The 23,637-nt window shown below is 52.3% G+C and overlaps 8 protein-coding genes across 8 annotated transcripts; 5 read left to right on the forward strand and 3 right to left on the reverse strand.

Annotated features, from left to right (window-relative positions):
- Positions 1-143: 143 nt before the first annotated feature.
- Positions 144-1,954, forward strand: BBK36DRAFT_1134839 (phosphoglycerate kinase). The gene is made up of 3 exons (XM_024892435.1): positions 144-412; positions 643-1,063; positions 1,131-1,954. Exons 1-3 carry the CDS (start codon positions 347-349, stop codon positions 1,895-1,897), a joined length of 1,254 nt encoding a protein of 417 aa, XP_024751426.1. The 5' UTR covers positions 144-346; the 3' UTR covers positions 1,898-1,954.
- A 687-nt stretch (positions 1,955-2,641) lies between these two features.
- BBK36DRAFT_157035 (hypothetical protein) lies at positions 2,642-3,095 on the reverse strand (the record flags this gene model as incomplete). Its single annotated transcript, XM_024897654.1, has 2 exons — positions 2,642-2,838; positions 2,972-3,095. The coding sequence occupies 2 exons, from the start codon at positions 3,093-3,095 to the stop codon at positions 2,642-2,644; spliced, it is 321 nt and encodes a 106-aa protein (XP_024751427.1).
- A 1,852-nt stretch (positions 3,096-4,947) lies between these two features.
- On the forward strand, positions 4,948-7,148 carry BBK36DRAFT_1194916 (hypothetical protein; the record flags this gene model as incomplete). Its single annotated transcript, XM_024896872.1, has 3 exons — positions 4,948-5,505; positions 5,641-6,818; positions 6,878-7,148. 3 exons carry the CDS (start codon positions 4,948-4,950, stop codon positions 7,146-7,148), a joined length of 2,007 nt encoding a protein of 668 aa, XP_024751428.1.
- Positions 7,149-7,557: 409 nt separating this feature from the next.
- On the reverse strand, positions 7,558-8,586 carry BBK36DRAFT_157037 (hypothetical protein; the record flags this gene model as incomplete). The annotated part of the gene is made up of 1 exon (XM_024897655.1): positions 7,558-8,586. One exon carries the CDS (start codon positions 8,584-8,586, stop codon positions 7,558-7,560), a length of 1,029 nt encoding a protein of 342 aa, XP_024751429.1.
- A 1,552-nt stretch (positions 8,587-10,138) lies between these two features.
- On the forward strand, positions 10,139-13,966 carry BBK36DRAFT_1157789 (hypothetical protein; the record flags this gene model as incomplete). Its single annotated transcript, XM_024894036.1, has 2 exons — positions 10,139-10,495; positions 13,856-13,966. The coding sequence occupies 2 exons, from the start codon at positions 10,139-10,141 to the stop codon at positions 13,964-13,966; spliced, it is 468 nt and encodes a 155-aa protein (XP_024751430.1).
- Positions 13,967-15,473: 1,507 nt separating this feature from the next.
- On the reverse strand, positions 15,474-16,788 carry BBK36DRAFT_1114800 (hypothetical protein; the record flags this gene model as incomplete). The annotated part of the gene is made up of 4 exons (XM_024890068.1): positions 15,474-16,024; positions 16,128-16,274; positions 16,353-16,489; positions 16,616-16,788. 4 exons carry the CDS (start codon positions 16,786-16,788, stop codon positions 15,474-15,476), a joined length of 1,008 nt encoding a protein of 335 aa, XP_024751431.1.
- Positions 16,789-18,288: 1,500 nt separating this feature from the next.
- On the forward strand, positions 18,289-20,783 carry BBK36DRAFT_1114149 (hypothetical protein; the record flags this gene model as incomplete). Its single annotated transcript, XM_024889994.1, has 4 exons — positions 18,289-18,376; positions 18,472-19,780; positions 19,988-20,387; positions 20,439-20,783. 4 exons carry the CDS (start codon positions 18,289-18,291, stop codon positions 20,781-20,783), a joined length of 2,142 nt encoding a protein of 713 aa, XP_024751432.1.
- An 818-nt stretch (positions 20,784-21,601) lies between these two features.
- On the forward strand, positions 21,602-23,603 carry BBK36DRAFT_1139622 (ankyrin; the record flags this gene model as incomplete). Its single annotated transcript, XM_024893324.1, has 3 exons — positions 21,602-21,873; positions 21,924-23,102; positions 23,204-23,603. The coding sequence occupies 3 exons, from the start codon at positions 21,602-21,604 to the stop codon at positions 23,601-23,603; spliced, it is 1,851 nt and encodes a 616-aa protein (XP_024751433.1).
- Positions 23,604-23,637: the final 34 nt, after the last annotated feature.

Consider the following 23,637-nt stretch of genomic DNA (forward strand, 5'->3'; position numbering starts at 1 on the left):
ACTCTGGCGTGGTTGAGCTGCAGCGGATTGGGATGGGTGGTCGGAATGAAGACGGGACTCAATTAACGGCTGCTTGAGATCCATCCATCAATATTACAGAGGCTCCCCCGCCCACAGCTGCCAGCGAGCGATCCCCTGTATCGAGCAATCGATTGCTGTAATCTATTGCTCACGACCCCACCTCGGCCCCTCCAAGCTTGCCTATCGTAACAGCTTGATTCTGCGTGCTTTTTCTTTCCCATAGAATCTCAGCTTGGTTCTCTCCTTGTCTCCTCCATACATCTTCACCACGATTTCCCTAACAGCGCGACTCTTTTCTCGCTATCCACGCCCATTTCCTGCCAAAATGTCTCTCTCCAACAAGCTGTCCATCACTGACCTCGACCTCAAGGGCAAGAGGGTCCTGATTCGGGTGAGTCTGGATTTGCCCCGCCATTACAACAGCATGGAGGGGTTTTGCTGTTTGCGCTGAGTAGAGAAAGGGAAGAAAAGAAGGGGAGAAATGGGGAGATGGCAGAGCTTGGAGCTCTTGGCACGGACCTCAAGCTCAGCTGGAGGAAGCCACTGAAGGAGGATGGATGACCGCAGAAGATGTATAAGCTCGAATCCATCTACAGCTGGCTAACAGCTACGACATTCTAGGTCGACTTCAACGTGCCCCTCGACGAGAACAAGAAAATCACCAACAACCAGCGCATCGTCGGCGCCATCCCGACCATCAAGCACGCCCTCGACAATGGCGCCAAGGCCGTCGTCCTCATGTCCCACCTCGGCCGCCCCAACGGCGCCGTCAACGCCAAGTACTCCCTCAAGCCCGTCGTCCCCGAGCTCGAGCGCCTGCTGGGCAAGTCTGTCACCTTTGCCCCTGACTGCGTCGGCCCCGAGGTCGAGTCCATTGTCAACGGCGCCGACAACGGCGCCGTCATCCTGCTGGAGAACCTCCGCTTCCACATTGAGGAGGAGGGCAGCGCCAAGGACAAGGACGGCAACAAGACCAAGGCCGACAAGGCCAAGGTGGAGGAGTTCCGCAAGGGCCTGACTGCCCTGGGCGACGTCTACGTCAGTAAGTACAAGTCATAGCCTCCTTAGCTTCTACCCCTCGGCAGATAACTGATCGTGTGGAAAAACAGACGATGCTTTCGGCACTGCCCACCGTGCTCACTCTTCCATGGTCGGCGTTGACCTGCCCCAGAAGGCCGCTGGTTTCCTCATGAAGAAGGAGCTCGACTACTTCGCCAAGGCCCTCGAGTCTCCTCAGCGCCCCTTCCTCGCCATCCTCGGCGGCGCCAAGGTCTCTGACAAGATCCAGCTCATCGACAACCTGCTCGACAAGGTCGACACCCTCATTGTCTGCGGCGGCATGGCCTTTACCTTCAAGAAGGTCCTCAACAACATCCCCATCGGCACTTCCCTCTTCGACGAGGCTGGCGCCAAGACCGTGCCCCAGCTGGTCGAGAAGGCCAAGGCCAAGAACGTCAAGCTGGTCCTGCCCGTCGACTACATCACCGCCGACAAGTTCGACAAGGACGCCAACACCGGCACCGCCACCGATGAGTCCGGCATTCCCGACGGCTGGATGGGCCTCGACTGCGGCGCCAAGTCGATTGAGCTGTACAAGGAGGCCATTGCCGAGGCCAAGACCATCCTGTGGAACGGCCCAGCCGGCGTTTTTGAGTTTGAGAAGTTCGCCAACGGCACCAAGGCCACCCTCGATGCCGTCGTCGAGGGCTGCAAGAACGGCAAGATTGTCATCATTGGCGGTGGTGACACTGCCACTGTTGCTGCCAAGTACGGTGTCGAGGACCAGCTGAGCCACGTCTCCACCGGTGGTGGTGCCAGCTTGGAGCTGTTGGAGGGCAAGGAGCTGCCCGGTGTTGTTGCTCTGTCTAGTAAGTAAATTAACACTATCACGACTCAATATCAGAGAGCGAAAATGATGACGGGAGGCATGGCGAAAAAAAAGGCCGGCTCGACGCATCCCGTCTGTGACGAATGAAATATACATATAAAATACCTAGTGTGAATTCACCAAATAAACAATGTTAATAGCATATTGACCTCACTATCAATGTCATGACTTGGGCGTGAATGCATACATTCGTGAATGCTAGGCGTTGAATGAATCCAAGATGCAATGGAGGGACAGGGTAATGTCTTTTTTTTTGTTCTTTGATTCGGAAGACCCAATCTATATGCTCATCATTCCTGATATGTCCATGACGCGACTTGGTGCGCCTGATCGATGTCCCCGTAGGGTCTCCTTCCCGTCCTCGAATTATCTCCGCTTGGCCGCCTCTACCTTTTTCAGCTCTTCCCTATAGAAGAAAACACGTCAGGATCGTGTACTCTTAAGGAATGAAATGACAACGAACGAACAAACAAACAAACCAAACAAACGAACAGGTGGGGAAAGCAAGCGTTCTAAGGCCATGTATGTATAGGTAATAATCCATCTCAACAAGACATTAAGTAGGGTAGGCAGTATATCCCGTCTAAACAGCAAAACACCAAGGAAAAGTATGTGATAAACGTAACAGCAGGCGTAAATAACAAGCGCAAATAAGAAACAGCGAGAGGCGTAAAGAAAAAGGGGAGAAAAAAAAAAGGGGAGGGATCAAATGTGTATGTGTTTGTTCTGAATTCAGCGAAAGCGGCGACGGGGGCGGAAATCGAGCGACAGCGCGGTGAGGAGAACAGTAGAAACAAGGAGAGAGCCAACCACCCACTTGAGCTGATTCGAAAAGTCGTCGCTCGTGTCGTCGTCGTCCCAGCTCTCTTCCCACAGGTGCTTGGTCTCGCCGTTGCGCTGGGCGGCTTCGGTTTGGTCGGCAGGCCAGTCTGTTTATATTGCGATAGGCTTTTGATTAGAAACTTATTCTTTCGTTTTTTCTTTTTTTTTGTTGATTTGGAGGTTTGGGGAAGAGAGAGGAAGAAGGGAAATAGGGAGAGAGGATGGGGGATTGCCAAGTACCGTCGATGGGAAAGTCTTCGAATTCGTCGTCCTCGCCTAGGGCCAGGTGCTTCTGCTCGGGCTTCTGCTCGTTGGCGTTGAGCTGTTCGGGTTCGGTGGGCTTGGTTTCTGTGGTTGATGCCATGGTTGTGATGATGCGAGCTATGGGGGGTTGAAGGTTGGTGGTATCGAGGTTTGGGAGTCGATGCCTGTGAGGAGAATCACGGGATCGGAGATGGATAGAAGCTGGAAACGACGATGGCGGAGATGATGGGTGATCGTAAGTGCGTAGTATGATGGGAAAAGGGAGATGCCGTCGAGGCTGAGTCGAGTCGCGTTGTCCGGCGTGTTGCTTGTTGTTGCAAGGATTTGGGCGGCTAGCTGATGGGTTGCAGTCGGCCTGTGCTGGTTGGAGGAGGATGACGAATGGCTGCTGTTTCCTAGGAGAAGCACCTCCAGCTCACCTAATTGGAGCCTCGTCCAGTCAGAACGGCGGGAGGGTGAGCTGGAAGCATCGGTCCGGAAGAATGCAGATCCGGGGCTGCATTGGTTGGACTCGGAGCTAGAGGACAGCCCTGGAGACGGCCAGCCACCTGGAGGGCAGTAAAACAGCCCTGTAGACCTCGGGCTTTAGTGCCGGACGGTGCCTGAGCTGACCGGTTTTGCCGGTTTGGGGCAACTGCACAGCAGGCCTGGTTGGCGGACTTTGTAGCGCCGTCGTGGGGCGGTTTAGGGGCCTGATTGAGAGTCCAGCGTGAAAGTGGTGGCGAGTTGGGCTTGTGCTACTACCATTGAGTTGATGGATCAATCTTCATCTATGACGGATGAGGCGGCAAACGGTCTTTTCTGATGAGCATCATCTACGAGCCCGTCTTGCCGTCCTCTATGCTCCTCTGCTTAAGCCGTTGGACATTGTGATTACTGCTCAAGGATCTTGTCTTCGGAGTATAGCAAAGGGAAATTGAGCCCAGTGACGGTGTGCTCACCAACTCCGTATCCCGTGTCTCGAATACGCCTCGCGGTCTTGCAGAACGCCATTTGCCTGGGTATCGGCATCAGCCATCTCCTGGTAACTCGCGGACTAGCGGACGCCGGCTCCGAAATGCCGCAGATGGGCAACGGTGAGTCGTGAATCTTCGGCTTGAGGGCTTTATTGCCGAGCGGAAGGGCTGGATTTAATGTGTCCTAAGGAGAGAGAATTATACGTGCAGGCAAGTCCGGAGAAAGGCGAATGACGCCGTAGATAAAGAGGCGATAAATAGGCCTAGAAGTGCCTGTAAGAACTGGCTGCGGGCCCTATCTGTACCTTTACGGTTGGCTGTTTTTGGAGACCCCACGGGCAAAACCTGGATTACGATTCGCTTCGTTTTTTCTTTCTCTTTACAACTTCTTGACAACCGATCAACTGGGCTTCGGTTTGGTTCTTTCTTCCTTACCATTTCGAAGGAACGGCATTGAAGGAGGTTCTCCTCTTTCTGAGTTGCTCTGCATTGGTCGATCCCGCTTACGGCTGTTGGGCATCGCTATATGGCATAGCATCTGCCAGCAAACCGAGTGTGACTTTGAGGGGTGCTTGCATGGCATAAGCGTCGTTTTGTCTCTCTTATTTTTGGCGTCATTTCTATCTTTTTTCCCTCTTCATGCGGGCTTGTTAGTCGACGCAATTGTGCCCTATCACCTGTCACTCGCTTCTCTCGAGGCCTCGTCACCGAGTATTTAGCTGAGCCACTGTCCAACCCCCCTCCTTGGATAGGTACCCGGGCAGAGCAGGCAGGACGGGAAGGATTTGGGCGACGGATCCTTGCTTGTGGAAGTCAGCATTTGCATCAGTCAGCCGGGCTTGTTCTTGGTAAGGTATTCATACGGCTCGCCCTCCTCTTTGGCCGTCGACATCAGCGTCAACGTCACCCTCAGCATCATCAGAGACTTGGATCGAAGATAAGGAGAAGAAGCAAGAAAGAAGGGAAAGGAAAAAAAAAAAATCCCAATTGCTTGCCATGAGCCGACTCACAGGATGGTTCCGCTCCGGCGCGAAACCCGGCAGCGGCGCCGAGTCGCCCTCGCCCATGGACAGCATCGCCAAGGAGAAGGAGAATCTGGTCGAGGCTATGAAATGGGTCGAGCTCATCATGAACGACGACATCGACGGCGCCTGGGAGAAGCTGCAGCTGGGCGACTCGTCCTTCCACGAGATGGGCTCCGCCGTCGCCTTCTTCATGCGCTCCGTCCTGGGCTTCGAGAAGCAGGTCATGACCGAGGCCACGGCGAGGCTCAACGACTGCGAGAATAGGGCCTGGGCCGACCTCAAGCGCGCGCAGAAACACGGGCCCGCGTACAACGGCAGCCAGCTGTATCCACCGGGGACCGAGTACGAGCTGATCATTGCTGAGACGCAGCTCATGGGGGCCGTCGTCGGCGTGCTGCATGAGAGTCTGGTCGAGGCCATGCGGAGCTTCTACAAGCTGCGAAAGGCGTTTCTGACGCTCGATGCCATCGTGGCGTCTGAGGCGAAGATCTTTGGCAAGTCGCCGGCGGGCTCGTCTCGGACGTCTCTGGTGGGCAGCTCGTCGACCAGCGACTCTTCATGGTCGGAATCGAGTGCGACGACAACGACCAATGGCAGCAGTGACCCTGATGCCTCCGTCGACGGCAGCGAAAGCCTTTCCGGACAGCAGACTCCCAGCGACCAGGCCGATGCATTACCCGTCTCGCAGCTGGAAAGGCTGAACCTGGGCAAGCTGGAGGGTGCGTCCAAGGAGAGCCTGCGGTCTAAGGATTCCGATTTGAGCTCCGACCTGGAGCTGGGCAACCCCGTCGACAAGTTCATCCATTCCGGAGCCAACATGTGCTTTGGAGTTCTCCTGCTCATCCTCAGCCTGATCCCGCCTGCATTCTCGCGCATTCTGTCCGTCGTTGGCTTCCACGGAGACCGTTCGCGGGCCGTCAAGATGCTCTGGAAGTCAGCCGTGCACTCCAACATCAACGGCGCTGTCGCCGGCATGATGCTGCTGGTGTTTTACAACGGTCTGCTCGGAGCCGCCGATATTCTGCCAGACCAGAAGGACTACGATGACGATGCCGAAGCCGTGGGACCACCGATTGAGAAGTGCGAGAAGCTACTGGCCGACATGCGAGCCCGGTATCCGGACTCGCGCTTGTGGAGAGTGGAAGAGTCGAGAATGCTCGCCAACGAGCGCAAGCTCACCGAGGCGCTGGAGCTGCTCAAGACCGGCAAGGAGTCCAAGATGAAGCAGGTTGCTGCTCTGAACAACTTTGAGCTGTCTCTCGACGGCATGTTCTCCTATGAATGGGAGCTCATGCGCGATTCATTCTTGAAGTGCCTCGAGGTCAACGACTGGAGCCCGTCAATGTACTATTACATGGCTGGTTGTGCGTCCGTGGAGCTGTACCGAGATGCATTCCACGCAGGCGACAAGGACGAGGCGAGGCGGCAAAAGACCAAGACCGAGGAGTTCTTCCGCAAGGCACCGACGGTGATCGGCAAGAAGCGGTTGATGGCACGCCAGCTGCCTCTGGAGACCTTCTTACAGCGCAAAATCCAGAAGTGGGAAGACCGAGCCAAGGCTCTGGGCGTTGACCTGGCGGATGCAATTGGCTCTAGTCCGGCGCTGGAGATGTGCTACGTATGGAATGGACAGAAGCGTATGGGCCCGGAACAGTTGGAAAAGGGCCTTGACTATCTGAGCTGGGAGCGGTGCACGGCCAGTAAGGAGGTCATCGCCAAGATCCAGGAGGAAAAAGACGAGATGGGTGTCTGGGCCGTGAGCAGGGCATCGCTGCTGAGAGGCGCGGGTAAGCTGGACGAGGCGAGGACACTCTTGCAGGACAAGATCCTTGCCCACGACAAGTAAGCTCATGCCTTGTGGCTTAGGAACGAGGGAAGAACCTTACTGATGAGATTTATAGATCTGTCTTCAAGGGCACGATGAAAGATGACTATGTCATGCCAGCAGCAGTCTACGAACTGGGCGCCATCGCATGGACCGAGTGCTGCAACCCCCCAGAGGGCGAAAAGGAGCAAGTTCTCGAGTACAGGAGGCAGAAGATGCTGGAGTGCGAAGAGCAGATCAACAAGGTCAAGGTCTGGGAGGCGTACGTGCTGGATGCCAGAATCGGAATGCGGGCGACGAGCGGTCTGGAGACGCTGGCTTGGTTCAAGAAGAAGAATGGTTGGTGAAGAGAGAAGGAGGGTGGGATGGATGCATCTGGAGAAGCAAAGGGTCTTCTAGATGGGATGGAATGCGATTCACTTTGGAGTGTTTGCCTGGGGTTTAGATACACGACATACGGACGGCTTATCATGGCGTTTATGCTGCGGAGTAAGTGTTATAGACTTACTAGAGGGAGGTATTTTCAAGAGGACAGTTTACGCATGGCTGGGAGGCTGCACTGAGATATTTACAGCTCATATATAGGGCATAGACAGGAACGCCTTATTCATTGCGTTTAAAGAGTCCAGGTGACGAGAGCTGGTACATTGCGATCTTTCATCAATTGAACAGAACTCATGATGGTATCAAGATTGCTCGTTAAAACGCACACTATAACCAAACAGAAGGAAAACAAAACGACAAATGACCCTCGAATCACTGCGAAGCCTTCTTCCTCCCTCCCCTGGACCTCGTCCTCACCCCCTCCCTCAAGCTGTCAAACCCCTCCTGCAGCGCGCCAGCCCCCTGATCAACCTTTTTCGCAGACCGTTCCTGCAGCTGATGCTTGTCCGCCTCCTTCTTGACGTCCTCCAGCACATCCCTCCCGCGACTCGTCCCATTCAGCCAGTCCAGGATGCCCCACGACCCAAAGTTGGACGTCCCCTTGCCGGCGTAGTGGATCGCCGTGCGCTGAACGATACCGCCCATGATGATGCCCGGAACAATCGTGTACCCGGACATGGCGAGCGTTTCCTCGCCGGTGCAGAGCGCGAAGACGAGGAAGTAGGTCAGGATGTGAGGCCGCAGGAGGGCCGCGGGGAGGAAGAGCGGGATGAACTTGTAGCATAGCAGGGGGAGAGGATGGTCCGCCAGGAGACGCAGGCTGAAGGGCGCGCCGGCCTTTGAGTGGGCGTACTTTTGGTGCCGTTTTGAGAGGGCACGCAAGGTAGAGTTGGAGGACTTGGTGTGCAGGGCGAAGCGGTGGATGGCGTAGAGGAGGGTTTCGCGCGCGGAGAGGAGTATGAGGACGTGTTTGAAGATTTGCCACGGTAGAGGCAACGTGGTGGCCGTTTTGAAGATGGGTTCCTTGAAGAACAGGGTGAAGGCAAAGTCGATGCCGGCCTCGACGGCGGTGAGGATGGCGAGGTTGAGGAGGACGAGGCCGACGAGGCGGGATAGGGACTTTGCGTCGCGCGGGGGCAGGGCGCTGCGGCCGCCGTGCTTGATGCCCTCTGCGAGGCTGGGGAGGGAGACGTCGAAGAGGAGGGTGGCGAGGGAGGGGACGAGGAAGAAGACGATGCGGATGGCGAGGATGCCGGTGGTGTGGACGACGAGGGGCGGTTGCGAGAGGACGAGGGTGGACCAGGTCATGTAGAAGAAGAGGAGGTTGAGCGAGGTGGACCAGGAGGTGAGGGCTGGGCCGAGGAAGTAGGAGATCATGGGGACGGAGAGGAGGAGATCCATGGTTGATGATTATGCGGTAATGTTATGGAGAATATGTTGGTGATGTGAAGCTGTCTTGGCGTTGACGACTTTGACGGTTGCCGGGCTGTAAGTTGTAAGTCGTAAGTCGTAAGTTGTGAGTTGTGAAAGTGAGTTGTGAGTCTGCGTAAATTGAGTGGCGGGAAGGGGGATGATGCAGGTACCATGTAGTTTAAAGTTGGGGAACCTCATGGCAGGTGCATGGCTACGGATTGACGGCCGTTTTTAGTCCTGTCGTTGTGAACAAATCCTGTTTTATAAGTGACATCCTGTCACTATAGGCTGAGGCTGATGAGGGAGGGCTCAGAGCATCGTCATGTCCGCTTTAGGAAGTGCGTGGGTGATTCAACGGTGACGTCACCGTCATAAGGGTCCTTTTGACAGGCGCCCTACTACTATCACAGAGGAGGTTGACAGCGAATGGCTCCTGTCAGCTAAGATAGTGCAGATAATTAGAAGAAAGAGAGGGCTTGAGTCCTATATTGTTTGAATGTGCCAATTACTGTATAAGCTGGAGAAACGTCTAGCTTAGTAAGGATTCCTTCCCATGTCGAGATGAGGCCCAACTACCTGGATTCAAATCACCCTGTCCATGTTATGGTTGAATGGCCTGTGTCAATTTCGAATGCAGGACAAAGAACATATAGCCAGGTACACCTGCTCACTGTCTATATTGGATTGAATGTATGCAATAACCTATGTTTGTTAATGCACGACTTGTGTGTTGGCTCCAGAGATAGCATGCTCTATTATTGTTCCTCTGTTGGTATCGATGAAAGCTAAGGTACAAGATAATATGTCTCTTATTATTGCTCGATATAGTACCTAGGTAGCAGCTAAGAATATATCGACCGTGTTTGCCAGCGCGTTCTGTTTCGGCAGTTCGGGTTCGTTGGCTGGATCCAATGACAACACATGTAAGGTAGACAAAGAAACAGGCAACCTGATTCAATGGCATCCCTCGTAGTTTCGGTAGGTCAGACGAGCATTTCCCGTATCTCCTGAAATATCTTGCGGCCTTTGACGGCGAATCTTTATATAGAAACTGGACTGTTTGCTTTGAGAAGATTACCAAGCGCTGTGCCAATAGTCCATCATGTGTTGGATCCCGTTTGAAACTCGGCTTCGGCAGCTAGACGAGCATGATCTATTTGTGCAGTGAATGATAGACAAATGTTTGATTCACTCTTGCAAACGGCCAAGACTGCACTTTCCTGGCGGCTTGTAGAACATAGACCTTGCTAGCGACGGGAAACGCAGGTACAAATACCTCTCTTCGACTTGCCTCGCTCATCAACTGAAATCCTTTCCTTTCCTTCCTACAAGTAGTGTTCTTTCACCGGGATTCAGACTGTTGAATCATTTACTTATCGCTGCTCGGATCATCATACAGCAGAAAGCCAGACTTTATCACATCCATTGTCTCCGCTCTCCTTGATGGACTGATCCGTATCAAACTACCACCGTCCTCCTCGTTGCCCAAACATATTCGGCAAATTCACATTCTCACCTCTACACAACCTCACCCTCTATCATGGCCATGGACGCCGAAAGCCTCGCGTCATGGATTGTCCTGCTCTTTTCCATCTTTCGATGGCTATTGCACATTTTCTTCGCAACAGGATACATCATCCTCTGCAAGTGGCTACAGCACATTCGCAACCACGAGTTTGACCAGCAGCACCGGAAAATCGATCGAAGATACTGCCAAATGGCCACCGTCTTTTATGGCATCGCCGCCGCTGCCCACCTGATCGCCCTCCTGAAAATGATGTACCGTGCCATGGCAGGCTACAGTTCGGATCGGCAGGAGAAGAATTGGTGGGAATTTTTGGGATCGGGGATCAAGATGCAAGTTGCGAGTCTCTGTCTGACGGCCGTTGTCCTTACCGTTTGCGTGCTACCTGATATTATACTTCTCTTCCCGTATATTAGGTGGCTCAGGAGGTTCGAGGCTGACGACGAGAGGCGGAATGTTTCGTATACTATTGCGTGTATTGCTGTCTCGGCATTCAATATTGCCACCGTTGCCTTGTCATTTCTTGGGGGCCTCGTTTATTTCATGTGTTGTCTAATGACAACATTGCATAGAATAGAGTAAGGGAGGACGTCTGGATAGTTTGGTATGCTCTGTTGAAGTTGAGATAGGGATTAGGGTGAATGTATTAGCAGCCTATTGCATAGGCCTTCCATTCATTTCTATGATCATTCTTTCATGTTACTGTTCTTCTTTAATTCCATCCTCGTAGTCTATCTGACCAGGCAATTTGATTTGTCTGGTGCTGAATCGTTGCCCGAGTGTGTAAACATTTACACTAGTAAAAGCTGTAAATATCTCTGCAAATGACTATCGAATCATCCAGATCATTTATCTACTCTGTAGCCCCAAGATTGCCTCGCCAAGCCCGGTTACAAACAACGAACACCAAGCAAACAGCTCGATGCACTACTTATGACGGGCTTGTATGCCATAAAAAGCACAAAGAACCATTGTTGCATAGCTACGTATCCCAACCCTTTTTTAAGTATCTCAAGCCATTGCCTTCAGAAGCTCCAGAAGATAAGACATGTGTCCTTTCAGGTACGATTGAACAAAGGCCCCTGGTATGCAGCCTCCACAAAGCGGTATTGAGCAAGCTTGGTCTGATCCATCTAATGCGTGCTATCATAGCAGTAATAGGGAAGAAACAAATCAATATAAAGACGGTTATTGTGCTCGCTTGTTGCATCTCCTATATCAGGCTCTCCTTCTTTAACAGTCAGCGCTCACATATGAGCCTGGATGCCTTATTCGCCCTCGACGTTTCTTTCTTCGCTTTTTTATCATAACTAAGACGAGAACCAAACCGTCTTTGTTGAGTCTCATCGTTCTTATCACTATCATCGTTTTCTGCCTATCGACTTCTCTGGCGTTGCCTCATCACATATCTTGCCAACCAGATACGCTATCACCACCTTCGCCGACGACCCTCCGACGCCTTGTCACAAGATCCCGGTGAACTTCGTCAAACATGGTCGGTATGCTTCTGAAAGTGTGTGTCGGGCTCTTTGCCGGGCTTTCAGCTGGGGCATTTGCTGGCCTGCTGTGGATAATCGGAATAATTCTCGCTCTATGTCATCCACTCTTCTTGGCTGGGTTCATCGTGCTCAACGTCTGGATGTGGCACACAATCCAGCGGTTTGAAGAGCAGGATTTGTCTCAACAGCGAGGCTATGCCATTATGGCTTTTGCTGTCTTCCTTCTTCACACCATTTCCCATTTTCTCTCTCTGCCGACTTTCTCCTGGAAGGGCAAGCCTACGAAAATGATGCAAACTTCGCAACAGGATGGACATAAAGCCGAAACCACACAGGTATTCAAGTGGCGAGTGAAATTCATCTGGATGTTCTTTCCCATCCTTGAAAGGGTCCACTACAGGGTTCAGGATGTCATGGAACAGGACGGATCTCATATCACCACCTATACTAGGCGGACAACAAGGCTCGTGGCCATGTGCTTGCCCATCTTCACCAGACGCCATATGATGGTTCGGTCGGGAGTGGACGGACGTCAACCGGAAGTTGTCGATGCTGCTTCTCAACCACTACGCTTTGTGGCCAGGTGCTGGTTTGGTCTATGCGAGGCTGCCAGATTCCGCAAGAACCAACAACAACAAGCTGGGCAGCTGAGCCAGCCACTCGAAATTGAAGATTTACTCAAACCGAACAAAGCATACATGCGATTCGTTGGGAACTGCCTTGTTCTGTTGCATCTTGTTTGCGTTATAGCTGACATTGTGCTCCTCCAGCAATTCGTCAGGTGGCTTAGGCTGTTCCGGGCCAACGGTGAAGCTCGGGATGTCTCGTACACTATTGGGTGTATTTCCGCCATGGTAGTGCACATTGTCATTAATTTTGGATGGTTCATCTTTGGAGTTGCTGCTGTAGCTACGGGTGTGATGTTTAAGAAGTGTCTGGAGATTCAGGCTTGTTGAGTTGAAGCTGGGACATATGCTCGAATGGACCCCGAGAGGGATGGATATCAATGGGGGGAAGACTGGTAGTGTGTTTGCTTTGGTTATAAATCTTTGCTCGAACTTTGGATGAGCATGGAATACATGACTTGCAAGGATTGCATATGGACCCATGTTTCATGTCTTCGAGTGTTGTAATTGAGATACCTATTTAGAACCTAATGATATGGTAATCTAAATCCGTGTAAGAAGCACGTAGAGCGGAAGACAAGGTAGACCGTTGCTACAGTCTAGAGCGCATGATATCGTGAAGTAGCTGATTGGGGCCAGCACAGGTAACAAGCACCGAACAAACGAGCTACCAAGCCATATATATCTCATGCCCCTAATATGCTAAATATATAACATAGGCGCCAGTGTAACTACATGTACCTGAGCTTGAGGCAATCATTGAGTCCCTTGAGATACCACCTCACGGCTCCGGATTGGACAGAAGTTTTGAGAGTTTGAACAAGGGGCTCGGACGTAAGTCACATAATTAGCAACTGAGCAAACTGGACATAACTTACTGAAGTATGCTACGGTAATCATAATAGTAGTGTATGGTATAGATATAAATACAGCTCTTCAACCTGCTGACCCATACTTCTCTTCCTATTCCCCTTCTCTCTCCTCAAGCACTCTCTGGTGGATCCAGCCTGTTCCACCAAAGCTACTTTCTGCTATTCATACGGCACACCAAAAGAACATCGTCTTCAGAGTTATTCGTTCGCAATATTGCCGAGTCACTTTCTTCGCCATTCTCAGCCATACTCTGCCAGCCACATACGCGCCTTCATCACTGTCCAACAACAATCTCATACAATCACTACTTTCGCAAGCCTTCGCCATGTTCGTACTTGCTTTGTTAATCGCATGCCCATATATCCCCGGGCTCGTCTTGTCCATTTTGGCGCTTCTAGCTCAACATCGACCCGAGGAGCGCATGTTTTACATCGCGGCCCTTGTCGCTTGCTTCACGAACCTTTGCTATCACTACGCTTTGCCTTTGCTGATAGAGGACTGTACCGACGCGATAACTCTCTTCAAGTGGGAGGTGTCACGCCTTGTGGCGGTAATACGCTCCCTGGCCATTTGCATTGCTGTACCGGTTGTCACTTGTTGCGTATGCCTCTTTCTATGCATCCGATGGCTCAAGCTGTTCCGAGCTGTTGGTGATGCTGAGATTGTAGGATTTATCTCTGTGTATGTTGCTTTTATTGCAATAGACCTTTTCGCGCTTGTTGTTACCGCGGTAGGGATCACAATCTCGATATCAGAGCAGTTACCTCCAGGGCCGAAACGTCACGGTGGGCGTCGAGCTGGACGTCAAGACGGGTATCATGCGGTACGCCAGGATGAAGCCTTAGAACAGTTGCGAGAATGGGAATCGCGAGATGTCATGACGGAGGCCGGGACAACTGCTGAGACAGATGGCGGTGATTTTCTCCTCTTGTACTTTACCCTTTCAAGTGGTCAACAAGCTTGCCTTGTTTTAGAGCCGTCGAGTTGATGCAAGACGAGAGCATTAAATGCATTATTCTATTTCTATGAAGGCCTTGAAACGCTGTATCCTACCCATATGCATGTCTTGGTGAAGTTGAGATGCCATTCGATCTCTGAAATATGATGGAAGAAAAGAAACGGGGAATGATTGAACGCCAGAGTCCAAAATGCTTGGTAAATGCGAAGCGGCTGACTGGGACCATGCCAATACGATATTCAATAATCCAAAATGCAGAACTATGATGATGATGAGGATGATGATGGTGACTCTTGTGGGGATGAGACGGAAGGCGCTTTCGCACCCCGTACAGCCGGAGCTGTCTCTTCATTGCTGCCATCACCGCTTTGTGAGTCTTGTGTCAGACCTCGCCCTCCGCTCATAACCATTTGCGGATAATGGCTTTGAGAAGAAGTATGATGGCTTATAGAGGGAACTTCGAGTGTATCGCTCCGCGCCCTCTGGTGCTCTTGCGACCGAAGAGGCAGAGGTGATGGGCGGTGATTTTGACGCCTAAACGTCGGTGTTTCTGGCATTGTACCGGCTCGCTGCTGTCGAGCTACAGAAGGAGGCGGACGCGTGGGTGAATGGGAGCGAGACGGCGATAGGCCTGGCCGAGGGGACCGCTCTCTGGTATCTCCCCTAGAGCTACTCGCCCGGGAAGGGGAGCGTGGCAATGGAGTGGCGTTTCCATCTGCATCCCGACTGGGATTATAGAGGGCACGCGTGATGCGGAGTCGCTTGTTTCTCATTGACTCTCCAGGAATCTCTGGCCAATCGACCGCTTTTCCCCTTCTGTATTCGGAGTCATCAACCAGATTATGTGCTTTGGAGCCGAGTGTTTCGCCCACAGAAACAATGAATCTAGCGACCTGTCGCCTGCTACTGGAGCCTGTCGTAGACGGTGGCCTGACCGTGCTATTTGAAGACGTGTGTCGTTGCATGGTCACTGATGTATGATTGGACGTGCTGGTCTGCATAGTCTGAACACGGTCGAGGTTTTGCGAGGGTATGGCAGGTTCTGTGTCAGTTTGCCTCATTTCTGGAAAGGTACTCGATTCGGGCGTCTCTGTGGTGTACCCGTCCTCTGGAGCGTGTGATCCAAGACCCATGCCGCTCGAAGAGGACGATGCTTCAGAAGGGCCGTGAATGTTGTTAGGCTCGAATCTACGATGCGAGCAGCATGTGCAAAGACAAACATCAGTGGGATCGGACTCCTTTTTGACGGCATCCACATCAGCAGCAAGGACAAGATAAAGTGATCCAATGACTGCCAAACCCGTCCCAACGATAGGTGACCATTGCCCTTTACGTAGTCAGTACGTTATAAAAGCGAGTGTCCGCCTTGGGGCTAAGTGCGGTAAAGCTCGAGACTACTCACCAATGCTTGCCAACGACTCAACTTGGTAATTGACTGGACCACTGAAGAAGTTGATCTCGCCGACAATGAGAATGGCAAGCCCTGCACCTCCAAACACGGGAACTGCCACCACGGAGAGGAAAAAGCGAATCATTGCGTTGACATCCTTCATGGTCCTTTTGGTCGCGCCGTTGGTGCCCGGAATCTGCTCATCGGCCTGGCTATCATCGGCCCTGATGCCAAGGGGCCGTTTCCAATTGTCTTCAAACACCATTTCCGACATTGATGCCATCCAGACGATGGTGTGGACGCAGCACGCGGCCGCAAGGAGTGTCGCCGTGCCGAAGGTGAGCCTGCTGGGTGCAGGAACCACGTAGATGTCACTGGATGAGCCCTTTCGCATGGGTGAGAACGGCCCCTCTGTTTCGGAGCATATGAGCCCGCACGTTGTGCTTGCACCGTAAGGGAACTTCGAGGGGTCGTTGGGTATGGGGTTGCCTTGGCCATCTTCGCTGCAGGGAAAAGTTTGGGCCCGGTAAAACTCGATAGATAGGCTGAGGAGTCCTGCATGTAAGGAGTGATCACTTAGTCGCTAGGAGTCCCTCGAAGTGCAGTGTTTGGAATGCAAAAGCATCTGAGACATGAGCGGTGATGTTTGTATACTTACCGGCAAGAATCAGGCCTGCCCACAAAAAGATTGTATTGCGACCTGGAGTATTGCGATACGTCTCCGACAGACTGACGGTCACTGGCACGACGAGGACGCCGATTGAGCATAATTGAAAGGAACCATAGATGTCCATGTCAACAGCCTCTATATGGTTTGACACCGCGTTAGTCTGGACGCCCCAACTCTGTTCTCGGTCGACTGCAGGCGGAATGTTCTCCTTACTGTCGCGATGCAAAGCTGCCAGGACGATACCATGGACAGCAGCTACAGCTGGGAGGAGCAGTGCCGCAGCCAAACAAGCGTTCTTGATCCATATCTCCCTCCGAGCAAACAGACATGCTGCTATTAGCACGTAGTATCTGTTGATGAAGGGTCAGAAAGCCCACAACTGAGTGCTCCCGACAAGCAGGGTGCTTTTGTTGGTTGGTTGAGGGTATGATTGACTCGGTGGCGCTAAATGGAGCAGCTTGACCAGTTTGACTTACAAGACTCTCGATCCGGGGCCATACTGGCCAGAGACCGGCCACGCGCATATGACTTTTATATTTTCATCGACGGGATTCGTGGCATTGCTTGCCGATGCGAGGGAGACCGACAGATCGCCGCCATGAGAGACAATGGCATCACTCAGCGACGCGGCCCACGATAGCGCCGGCATCAGCTCCTCATAGACGCCGATGGATTCGGCTCAACAGCTCTCTGGCGAGGGTGCAATCGCCGTGCGGCGGCTTGGCAGGCAAGCGTCTCAGTAGAGTCAACTACGGCTGTGCAGGAATACCCCAACAGCTGGTGCAAGACCATAGCGCCCTATGCAAGGGGGGAGGTGGTGAGTGAGCATGTTATAAGACATACCAGAAGGCTCAACTTCAAAGGAGGCATCCCTCTCTGCCATGAGGCTCTTCAACCGTTCCCTCCCTCCCTTTCAGCCACCTCGGAGACGAACCTATGCGCAGGTCAAATGTACAACGGAAAGTATTCCGTCCAGTCGAGCCCAGGCAATGGAAGGAATGGCTCTGTTCGTCATAGATACGTCCTTTTCGGTGTCTCTCCATCCTGCGGCAAGCAAAGTGCGACCTCGTCGCTACGGGAGAGGTCCAGGCAACAGAATAAGCCCGCTCGCCCTGCTGCAGCCGGCTGGATGAGGCATAGACGAGACGAGCACAGCCATGATTGCTCAAGCTGGCGGGTTACACAGACCAGCTGGCGACAGCTGACGGGCCAAATATGGGCTTGATCGACCGCCTCGATGTCGTCCTGGTCTGCCACCAGAGCCTCGTCCGGATGATGGTATGTATTCCGCCGTCTATAACCCTGATCCCTTCTGGAAGCATCGTATAGGTAGGTAGGGACCATTGTCGAATGTCGCGCAAGTGGCGCCGCACCAATCCAAGCAGGCAAGCTGCAGCACATCCCTTCAGGCAGTGTTTGGTATATGAAGGGTTCGGTGACCCAGACGGGCTGAGGCTATTTCGTCCCAACGCCAAGAAGGTTGCATGGCTGTAACCCCCCGCATTATTAGCCAGAATTTGATCGACAGACTCGAACCAGCACAGTCGAGTATTGAGGCTTGTTGTTTGCTTCCTGGTGGCCGCAATCACAGAGAGGTGCCAATCCGTTCCTCGGGCCAGATGCACGTGAAGGAGCCTGTCGGATGAGCTAACAAAGCCAAGAGCCTGGTTTCTGGTATTGGAGCGGGGCTGAGTCTGGGAGGAAGCATAAGAGAAAAACTCAACAGATCGCAGTTTGGCTGTTGATGGTTGAATTGGAGTGACGATACTGTCGTCTGCTGAACGCTGGAAGAGAGAACCTTGGAAAGAACTTGAAGCTGCTGTGGATTGCAGATTCGTTATCAGCAAAGTCGGTGTGGATTGGATGGCCCAATCGTTCAGCGCTGCTTAGGGCCCGTGGACGCCTGTAATCGTTGACCAAGCGCCAAATCAGTGCGCTGAAGCCGCCCGACAGCGCTGAAGAAGCCGCCGAAGAGCCCTACCGCCTTTGACCGCAACTCATTGGCAGGTGGCGACGGTGAGAACCCAGATCGAATCCAAGTTTGATCTTTCAACGTCATTGACATTGTTTCTTTTCTCTTTGGCGTTCAGCCAACCCCCAGCCTGGGATACGGCGAACCATCGTCGAAGACGAGGTTCTCATTACCGACATGGCGCAGGATGACGGCGATTCGCTCTCGACGAGCCAGATCAAAGACTGGCGCTCCATCATCACGCTCATTGTGTTTGTCCTCACAAGTAGGTCAATTCGCCTCACCAGCACAGCTTCAACACCAGCTTCATAGCATAGCTCCAAGCTTCAGTCCAGGTGTCAGACTGACATCTCACCTCAGATATCAACGTCCTGTGTCCGTTTCATATCCCCATCTTCGTGCCCAGAAAACTCTGGGACCTCTTCTTGGATACACTTGGAGCCCTGAGAATCATCCCCAAGCGACAGTTTCGTTCTCCTCCGCTGGTGCAGGATGACGACAATAACAACAACGGCAAGACCAAGCCCTGGGTGCGACTCAACTTCCCTATGAACTTTGTCACTGCTCCCCTCATCGCGGATCTGTTTCTGCTGGCCATTCGAGCTGTTGGTCGGCAGGAAGTCCATGATGGCACCATTGGCGCCGATAACATTTCGCCAATTGATATCATGGCCTTCTTCCTCACGCTGGCCTACATTGCCATTTCCATCGACGCGTCTGGTCTCATTCGATATCTGGCGTTCAAGGTGCTACAATGGGGAGGCAAGGTTGGGCATCGGCTCTTCTTCTATCTCTACGCCTTCTTCTTCGTCCTGGGTAGCTTCATTGGAAACGATCCCATTATCCTATCAGGAACTGCCTTTCTGGCCTACATGACGCGGGTATCAAGCAACATTGTACATCCCAGAGCGTGGATCCATACCCAGTTCGCAATCGCAAACGTTGCGTCTGCCATCCTGGTGTCTTCCAACCCGACCAATCTTGTGCTCGCGGGGGCCTTCAACATCAAGTTCATCCACTACACGGCCAACATGATTGTCCCTGTGGTCGCCACCGCTATCGTGCTGTTTCCCTTTTTGCTCTACATTGTCTTTGCCAACGAAGACCTGATCCCTCATTCTATCGAAATGCACGAACTTCCGGATCACGTCAAGGGCAAGAAGCCCGTCAACCCTAATATTCCCCACGCGAGGGGTCATACCGATGCGGATGAGGCAGACCTCGCCAACGATGAGGAAGGAAAGTTGCTGTCGCTAGAAGAGATCATGAATCCATTCATAGACAAAGGCGGAGCGGCATTTGGTGCTGTCATTATGGCAGCCACTCTCATCACTGTGCTGGCAATTAACGCCGCAAGCACAAAAAGCGGCGCTCACCCCGTATTTTGGGTCACTTTGCCGGCGGCTTTTGTCATGTTCTGCTGGGACCTCGGCTTCGGATGGTATCACAGGAAAGAAACGCGCGAAATTGCGAGAAAGGGCAGACTGGAGTTTGAAACTGCGCGTGCCGAGCGAAGCTTTCACCAGGCCGATGAAACGAGGCGGTCATCTGTTGCCAAGGTTGGGCTGCAAGATGCTACGAATCATAGGCCCGAATCTTCCTCTCCGAGACTCGAATCAAAGGAAGCTCAATCCCAAGATCGGGACGACGATACTGAGCTTGATGATACGTCCAAGGCAGGTTACGGCGCGAATGGGGAAGACAGCAGGAAAGTATTAAGCCCGCCTGCCCACGGCCACGTGTCAACTCCAACGATTCTCTTGACCGAAGATACCGACGCCCGCGCCCTCGCCGCAATGTCTTCGACTGATATGGAGCTCTCGATGCTATCGCCACATGCGGATGCCGATACACAGGAGCAACAGAACTCCACAAGTGACGTTGGTTCGCTTGGGGAGAAGAGCGCACAGAACCAGGTTGTCACCGAATCGCAACCTGGGGGACTTTTCGTGCCCTCTTCAGACGAAGACGTGGAGAGAAAACGGCAATATTCATTGTCTTCTGTTCAATCGCCTCGCGGACCAGCCACACTATTGTCCCTAGGCCAGGATGCGCTCAGGTGGTGCCAGGAGACATTTCCAACGGCGGCGGCTGTTGCTCTTCATTTACCATTCGCACTCGTTCCGTTCGCCTTTTGTATGTTCGTCCTTGTTCAGGGGCTGGTCACCAAGGGCTGGGTGCCGGTTTTTGCCTATGGATGGGACCACTGGGTAAACAAGACTGGAACGGTTGGCGCCATAGGGGGCATGGGCTTCCTTTCGGTTGTACTATGCAATGTAGGTACTCTTCTAACCATCTTCTTCAGTAGCGGGCTAACGAAGATACAGTTTGCAGGAACAAACATTGGCACCACGATACTACTTTGCCGGATCATCCAGAAGTGGCAGGAGATCCATGAGCGGAACGGTGTCCCCATCAGCGACCGAACGTTTTGGGCTACTGTGTACAGCATGGCCATTGGGGTCAACTACGGAGCATTCAGTTCTGCGTTCAGCGCCTCGCTTGCAGGTCTGCTCTGGCGCGACATCCTTGCGAGAAAGCATATCCGCGTCAGAAGTCTAGATTTTGCCCGCGTGAATCTTCCCATCATTTCCATTGCCATGATTGTCGGTTGCACGGTCCTCGTGGGCGAGGTGTACATTGTCCGAAAAGAAACGCCTTATACGATGTAATTAGCTTCCTCCGTTTGATCTTTGACCTAGTTTTGCTGTCAGCATCTTCTTTGGAGTTTCTGGTCTAGACGGAAAAGGGGCGGGACGAACTCGGGCTGTGAGACGTTGGGCAGGCGATGGCGTAAAGGATATAATGAGCACATGATCATACAAGCGTACAGTTTGCTATCTAGCTCCGCTGATAAAGCTGTATTTTCGAGTACTACAATGCTACAATGTGTCAATGCTATGCTCATAAAGATGTTTGAAAAAATGCGAGACCTTATCTGGTAGTTCTGGGTAAGGCTGGAGTCAAGAGAGACGTGGCAATATCGAGATCAGGAGAGATGCTATCCATACATATGGATGTAACTGTACTCGTAGCTCATATACGAAACGGTATAATGCTTTGGGTTATTTGCCTTTGGTAAGATTCGACGGTTGAGGGCTGCGCTATGTATGTAGAGCGATATCCTGGCAGGCAGATCGAGGTGAGCTACCTCTGCTGACTCTACCTACTTACAAGATAGAAATAGGGGTTTTCATCAACATCTGCCTGTGCTACCGACGACAATGACAAAAGGAACAATTAAGCAGACTCGACAATAGAATTGACTTCGGCGGTCAAGGATTCGGCTATTCTTCACCTTTGTTTGACAGCTGGCACACAAAGTTTGGTGGCTTGGCTTAGACTTCACACACCTAAATATAAAGTCTGCCCATATGATTCACCTCGACCTTCTTTTTTCTTCCACACTCACGGCTTTTTCCCTTCTGCAACATCAATTTTGGCTCTTTTGCATATCTCATCCCCAAAAGAACAACACACGGCACGCACAATGGCTGCCATCAGTAAGCTCCCGCAGGAGCTGATGGACCAGATTATCGGTTACATCGAGAGAAAGAATGACTTGAGCTCTCTCAGCCAATGCTGCCGCGGTCTTTACTGGGCTGTTTCAGAAGCCTTATTTGACAGAGCCTTCAATGAATTGGCAGAGTCAAAGGGGCTCAGTCATGGTCTTTTGACTGTCCTCGTCCATGCGGCCAAGCACGACTCACGGAACTTGATGCAGTGGGCGATTGACAGCAAGCATACATCACGTCTCAGAGGGTGAGATATCCGATCCAGTTCAATCAGACCTCAGAGGCTAACGCTCACAGATCATTCACCCTCATGGAGGACATGGACATTGTTCAATCCGCACTGCTCTATGATGCGCCTAAGATGGCAACATATCTCCTCAAACAAGGCGTCAATCTCGACGAGGAAATGGCATTGTATCCCGACCTCAAGCCTCTGTATCATGCGATCTCTCGACCTATCAGCACAAGTCTGGGGGCTCTGGACGGACCGCTCCGAACTGCCTGCAGTTATGCTCTTCCAAGAACAGTAGAATACCTCCTCACCAGAGGTGCCGATCCCAACACTTACAGCTCTTTTGGTTATACCGCGTTTCACATTACCATGATGCGGAAGCTGCCGTGGAGCCGCTTTCGAGACTTCGCCTTGTCTGATGAACAGAAGGACTCTCAGAGTGTTGCCAGAGATGAGGACGCAGAGTCTTCTCGTTGCGAGGAGGCTTACTGGCCGGAGTATCCAGAGGCTGAGGAAGCAGAAAGGGCTCTTGTCCTTGAGAAAACGCAATGGGATGCCAATGTGGCACAGACTGCCGATGTGCTGCTGCGTTTTGGTGCCGACCACAACCTCCCGACGCAGACTGCCTATCGCCATCAGTGCAATCACAAGTGCTGGAAATCGATGAGCTGTGCGCCTTTGGAGCAACGACCTCTCCATCTTGCCGCCGCCGCTGGCCACTCATCTGTCGTGTCACTCCTGATCAAGAGAGGTGCAAGCGTCTTTCATAAAGATGAACAGGGAAACCTTCCGATCGTTTGTGCCATGGCTCAGGATCATGAAGACGTTGTCTATCTTCTTTTCAAGGCCATGAAAAAGTACGCCAAAAGAGGCCGCCTCTACAATCCCATTGTCTGCACGTTAACAAGAAGCACTACTCTGCACATTGCGTGTCGATTTGGCTATTGGGACATGGTCGTTGACCTGTTGGAACGTGGTGCAGATGTCAACGGAGTGGATTCGTTGGGACGGACGCCATTACATGAGGTTGTGAGACAGGAAGCTCACGACTTAGAGGAGCGGTTGGTCGAGATCTTGCACACGCTTGTCAATTACCGTGCAAACCCCGACGCGGTCGATCTTAGTGGCAAGAGGGCGAGAGTCCTCGGAGAGAATCATCGACTTCCTGGGGTGCGAGGCTTATTCCAGTACGCTACATATGCTAGAGCCGAATATGAGCGGCTTACTAGAGGAGCAGACACTGAGTAAGTATTGAGGACATCATGGTCAACTTCGTTACATCACGAAGCCAGAACTAACAGCATCTTTTTAGAAAAGTCTATGTACCACCACCACCCCAACCTAGCTGGCGCGCGAGTGAGCCTGAGGAGACGCCGATTGTCATGAAGCGAACTTCCAAGAAGACTCCCACGTGGGTCACTAAGGAGAGCTTTCCTGCCTTGAAGGTTGATAAGCCACAGGCCAAGACCGCATTTGCTGTCCCGAAAGAAAGCAAATCCTCAACCATTGCCCCAAAGGCTACAGAAGCCGCTCAAAAGGCAAAGAGCTGGCTTTCGTGTGCCCAAAAGACCCAGATTACTACTACAAACAGCACAAATTCGGTCTGGAACGCGAACAAGATTGCCAAGTCTGTGGGCAAAGTCGAGCTGATCGAAACAGTTGAGAAGACTGAGGCAGGACTGGACAAGAAGGCGAAGAAAGGAGGTCGCCAAAAGAAGTGGGTTAAGGTGTCTCTGGAAGACTAAGGGATGGTGTTGTTATTTTTGCTGCCGGAATTTC

This window comes from Trichoderma citrinoviride, assembly GCF_003025115.1.
Source record: "Trichoderma citrinoviride strain TUCIM 6016 unplaced genomic scaffold BBK36scaffold_4, whole genome shotgun sequence".
In the NCBI taxonomy this organism is placed as follows: Eukaryota; Fungi; Ascomycota; class Sordariomycetes; order Hypocreales; family Hypocreaceae; genus Trichoderma; species Trichoderma citrinoviride.

Bases quoted from the DNA above. Each gene is read 5' to 3' on its own strand.
- BBK36DRAFT_1134839 (XM_024892435.1), top strand. From the start codon at position 347: ATGTCTCTCTCCAACAAGCTGTCCATCACTGACCTCGACCTCAAGGGC. The intron at 413-642 runs GTGAGTCTGGAT...ACGACATTCTAG, and splicing joins GCAAGAGGGTCCTGATTCGG to GTCGACTTCAACGTGCCCCT. The intron at 1,064-1,130 runs GTAAGTACAAGT...GTGGAAAAACAG, and splicing joins CCTGGGCGACGTCTACGTCA to ACGATGCTTTCGGCACTGCC.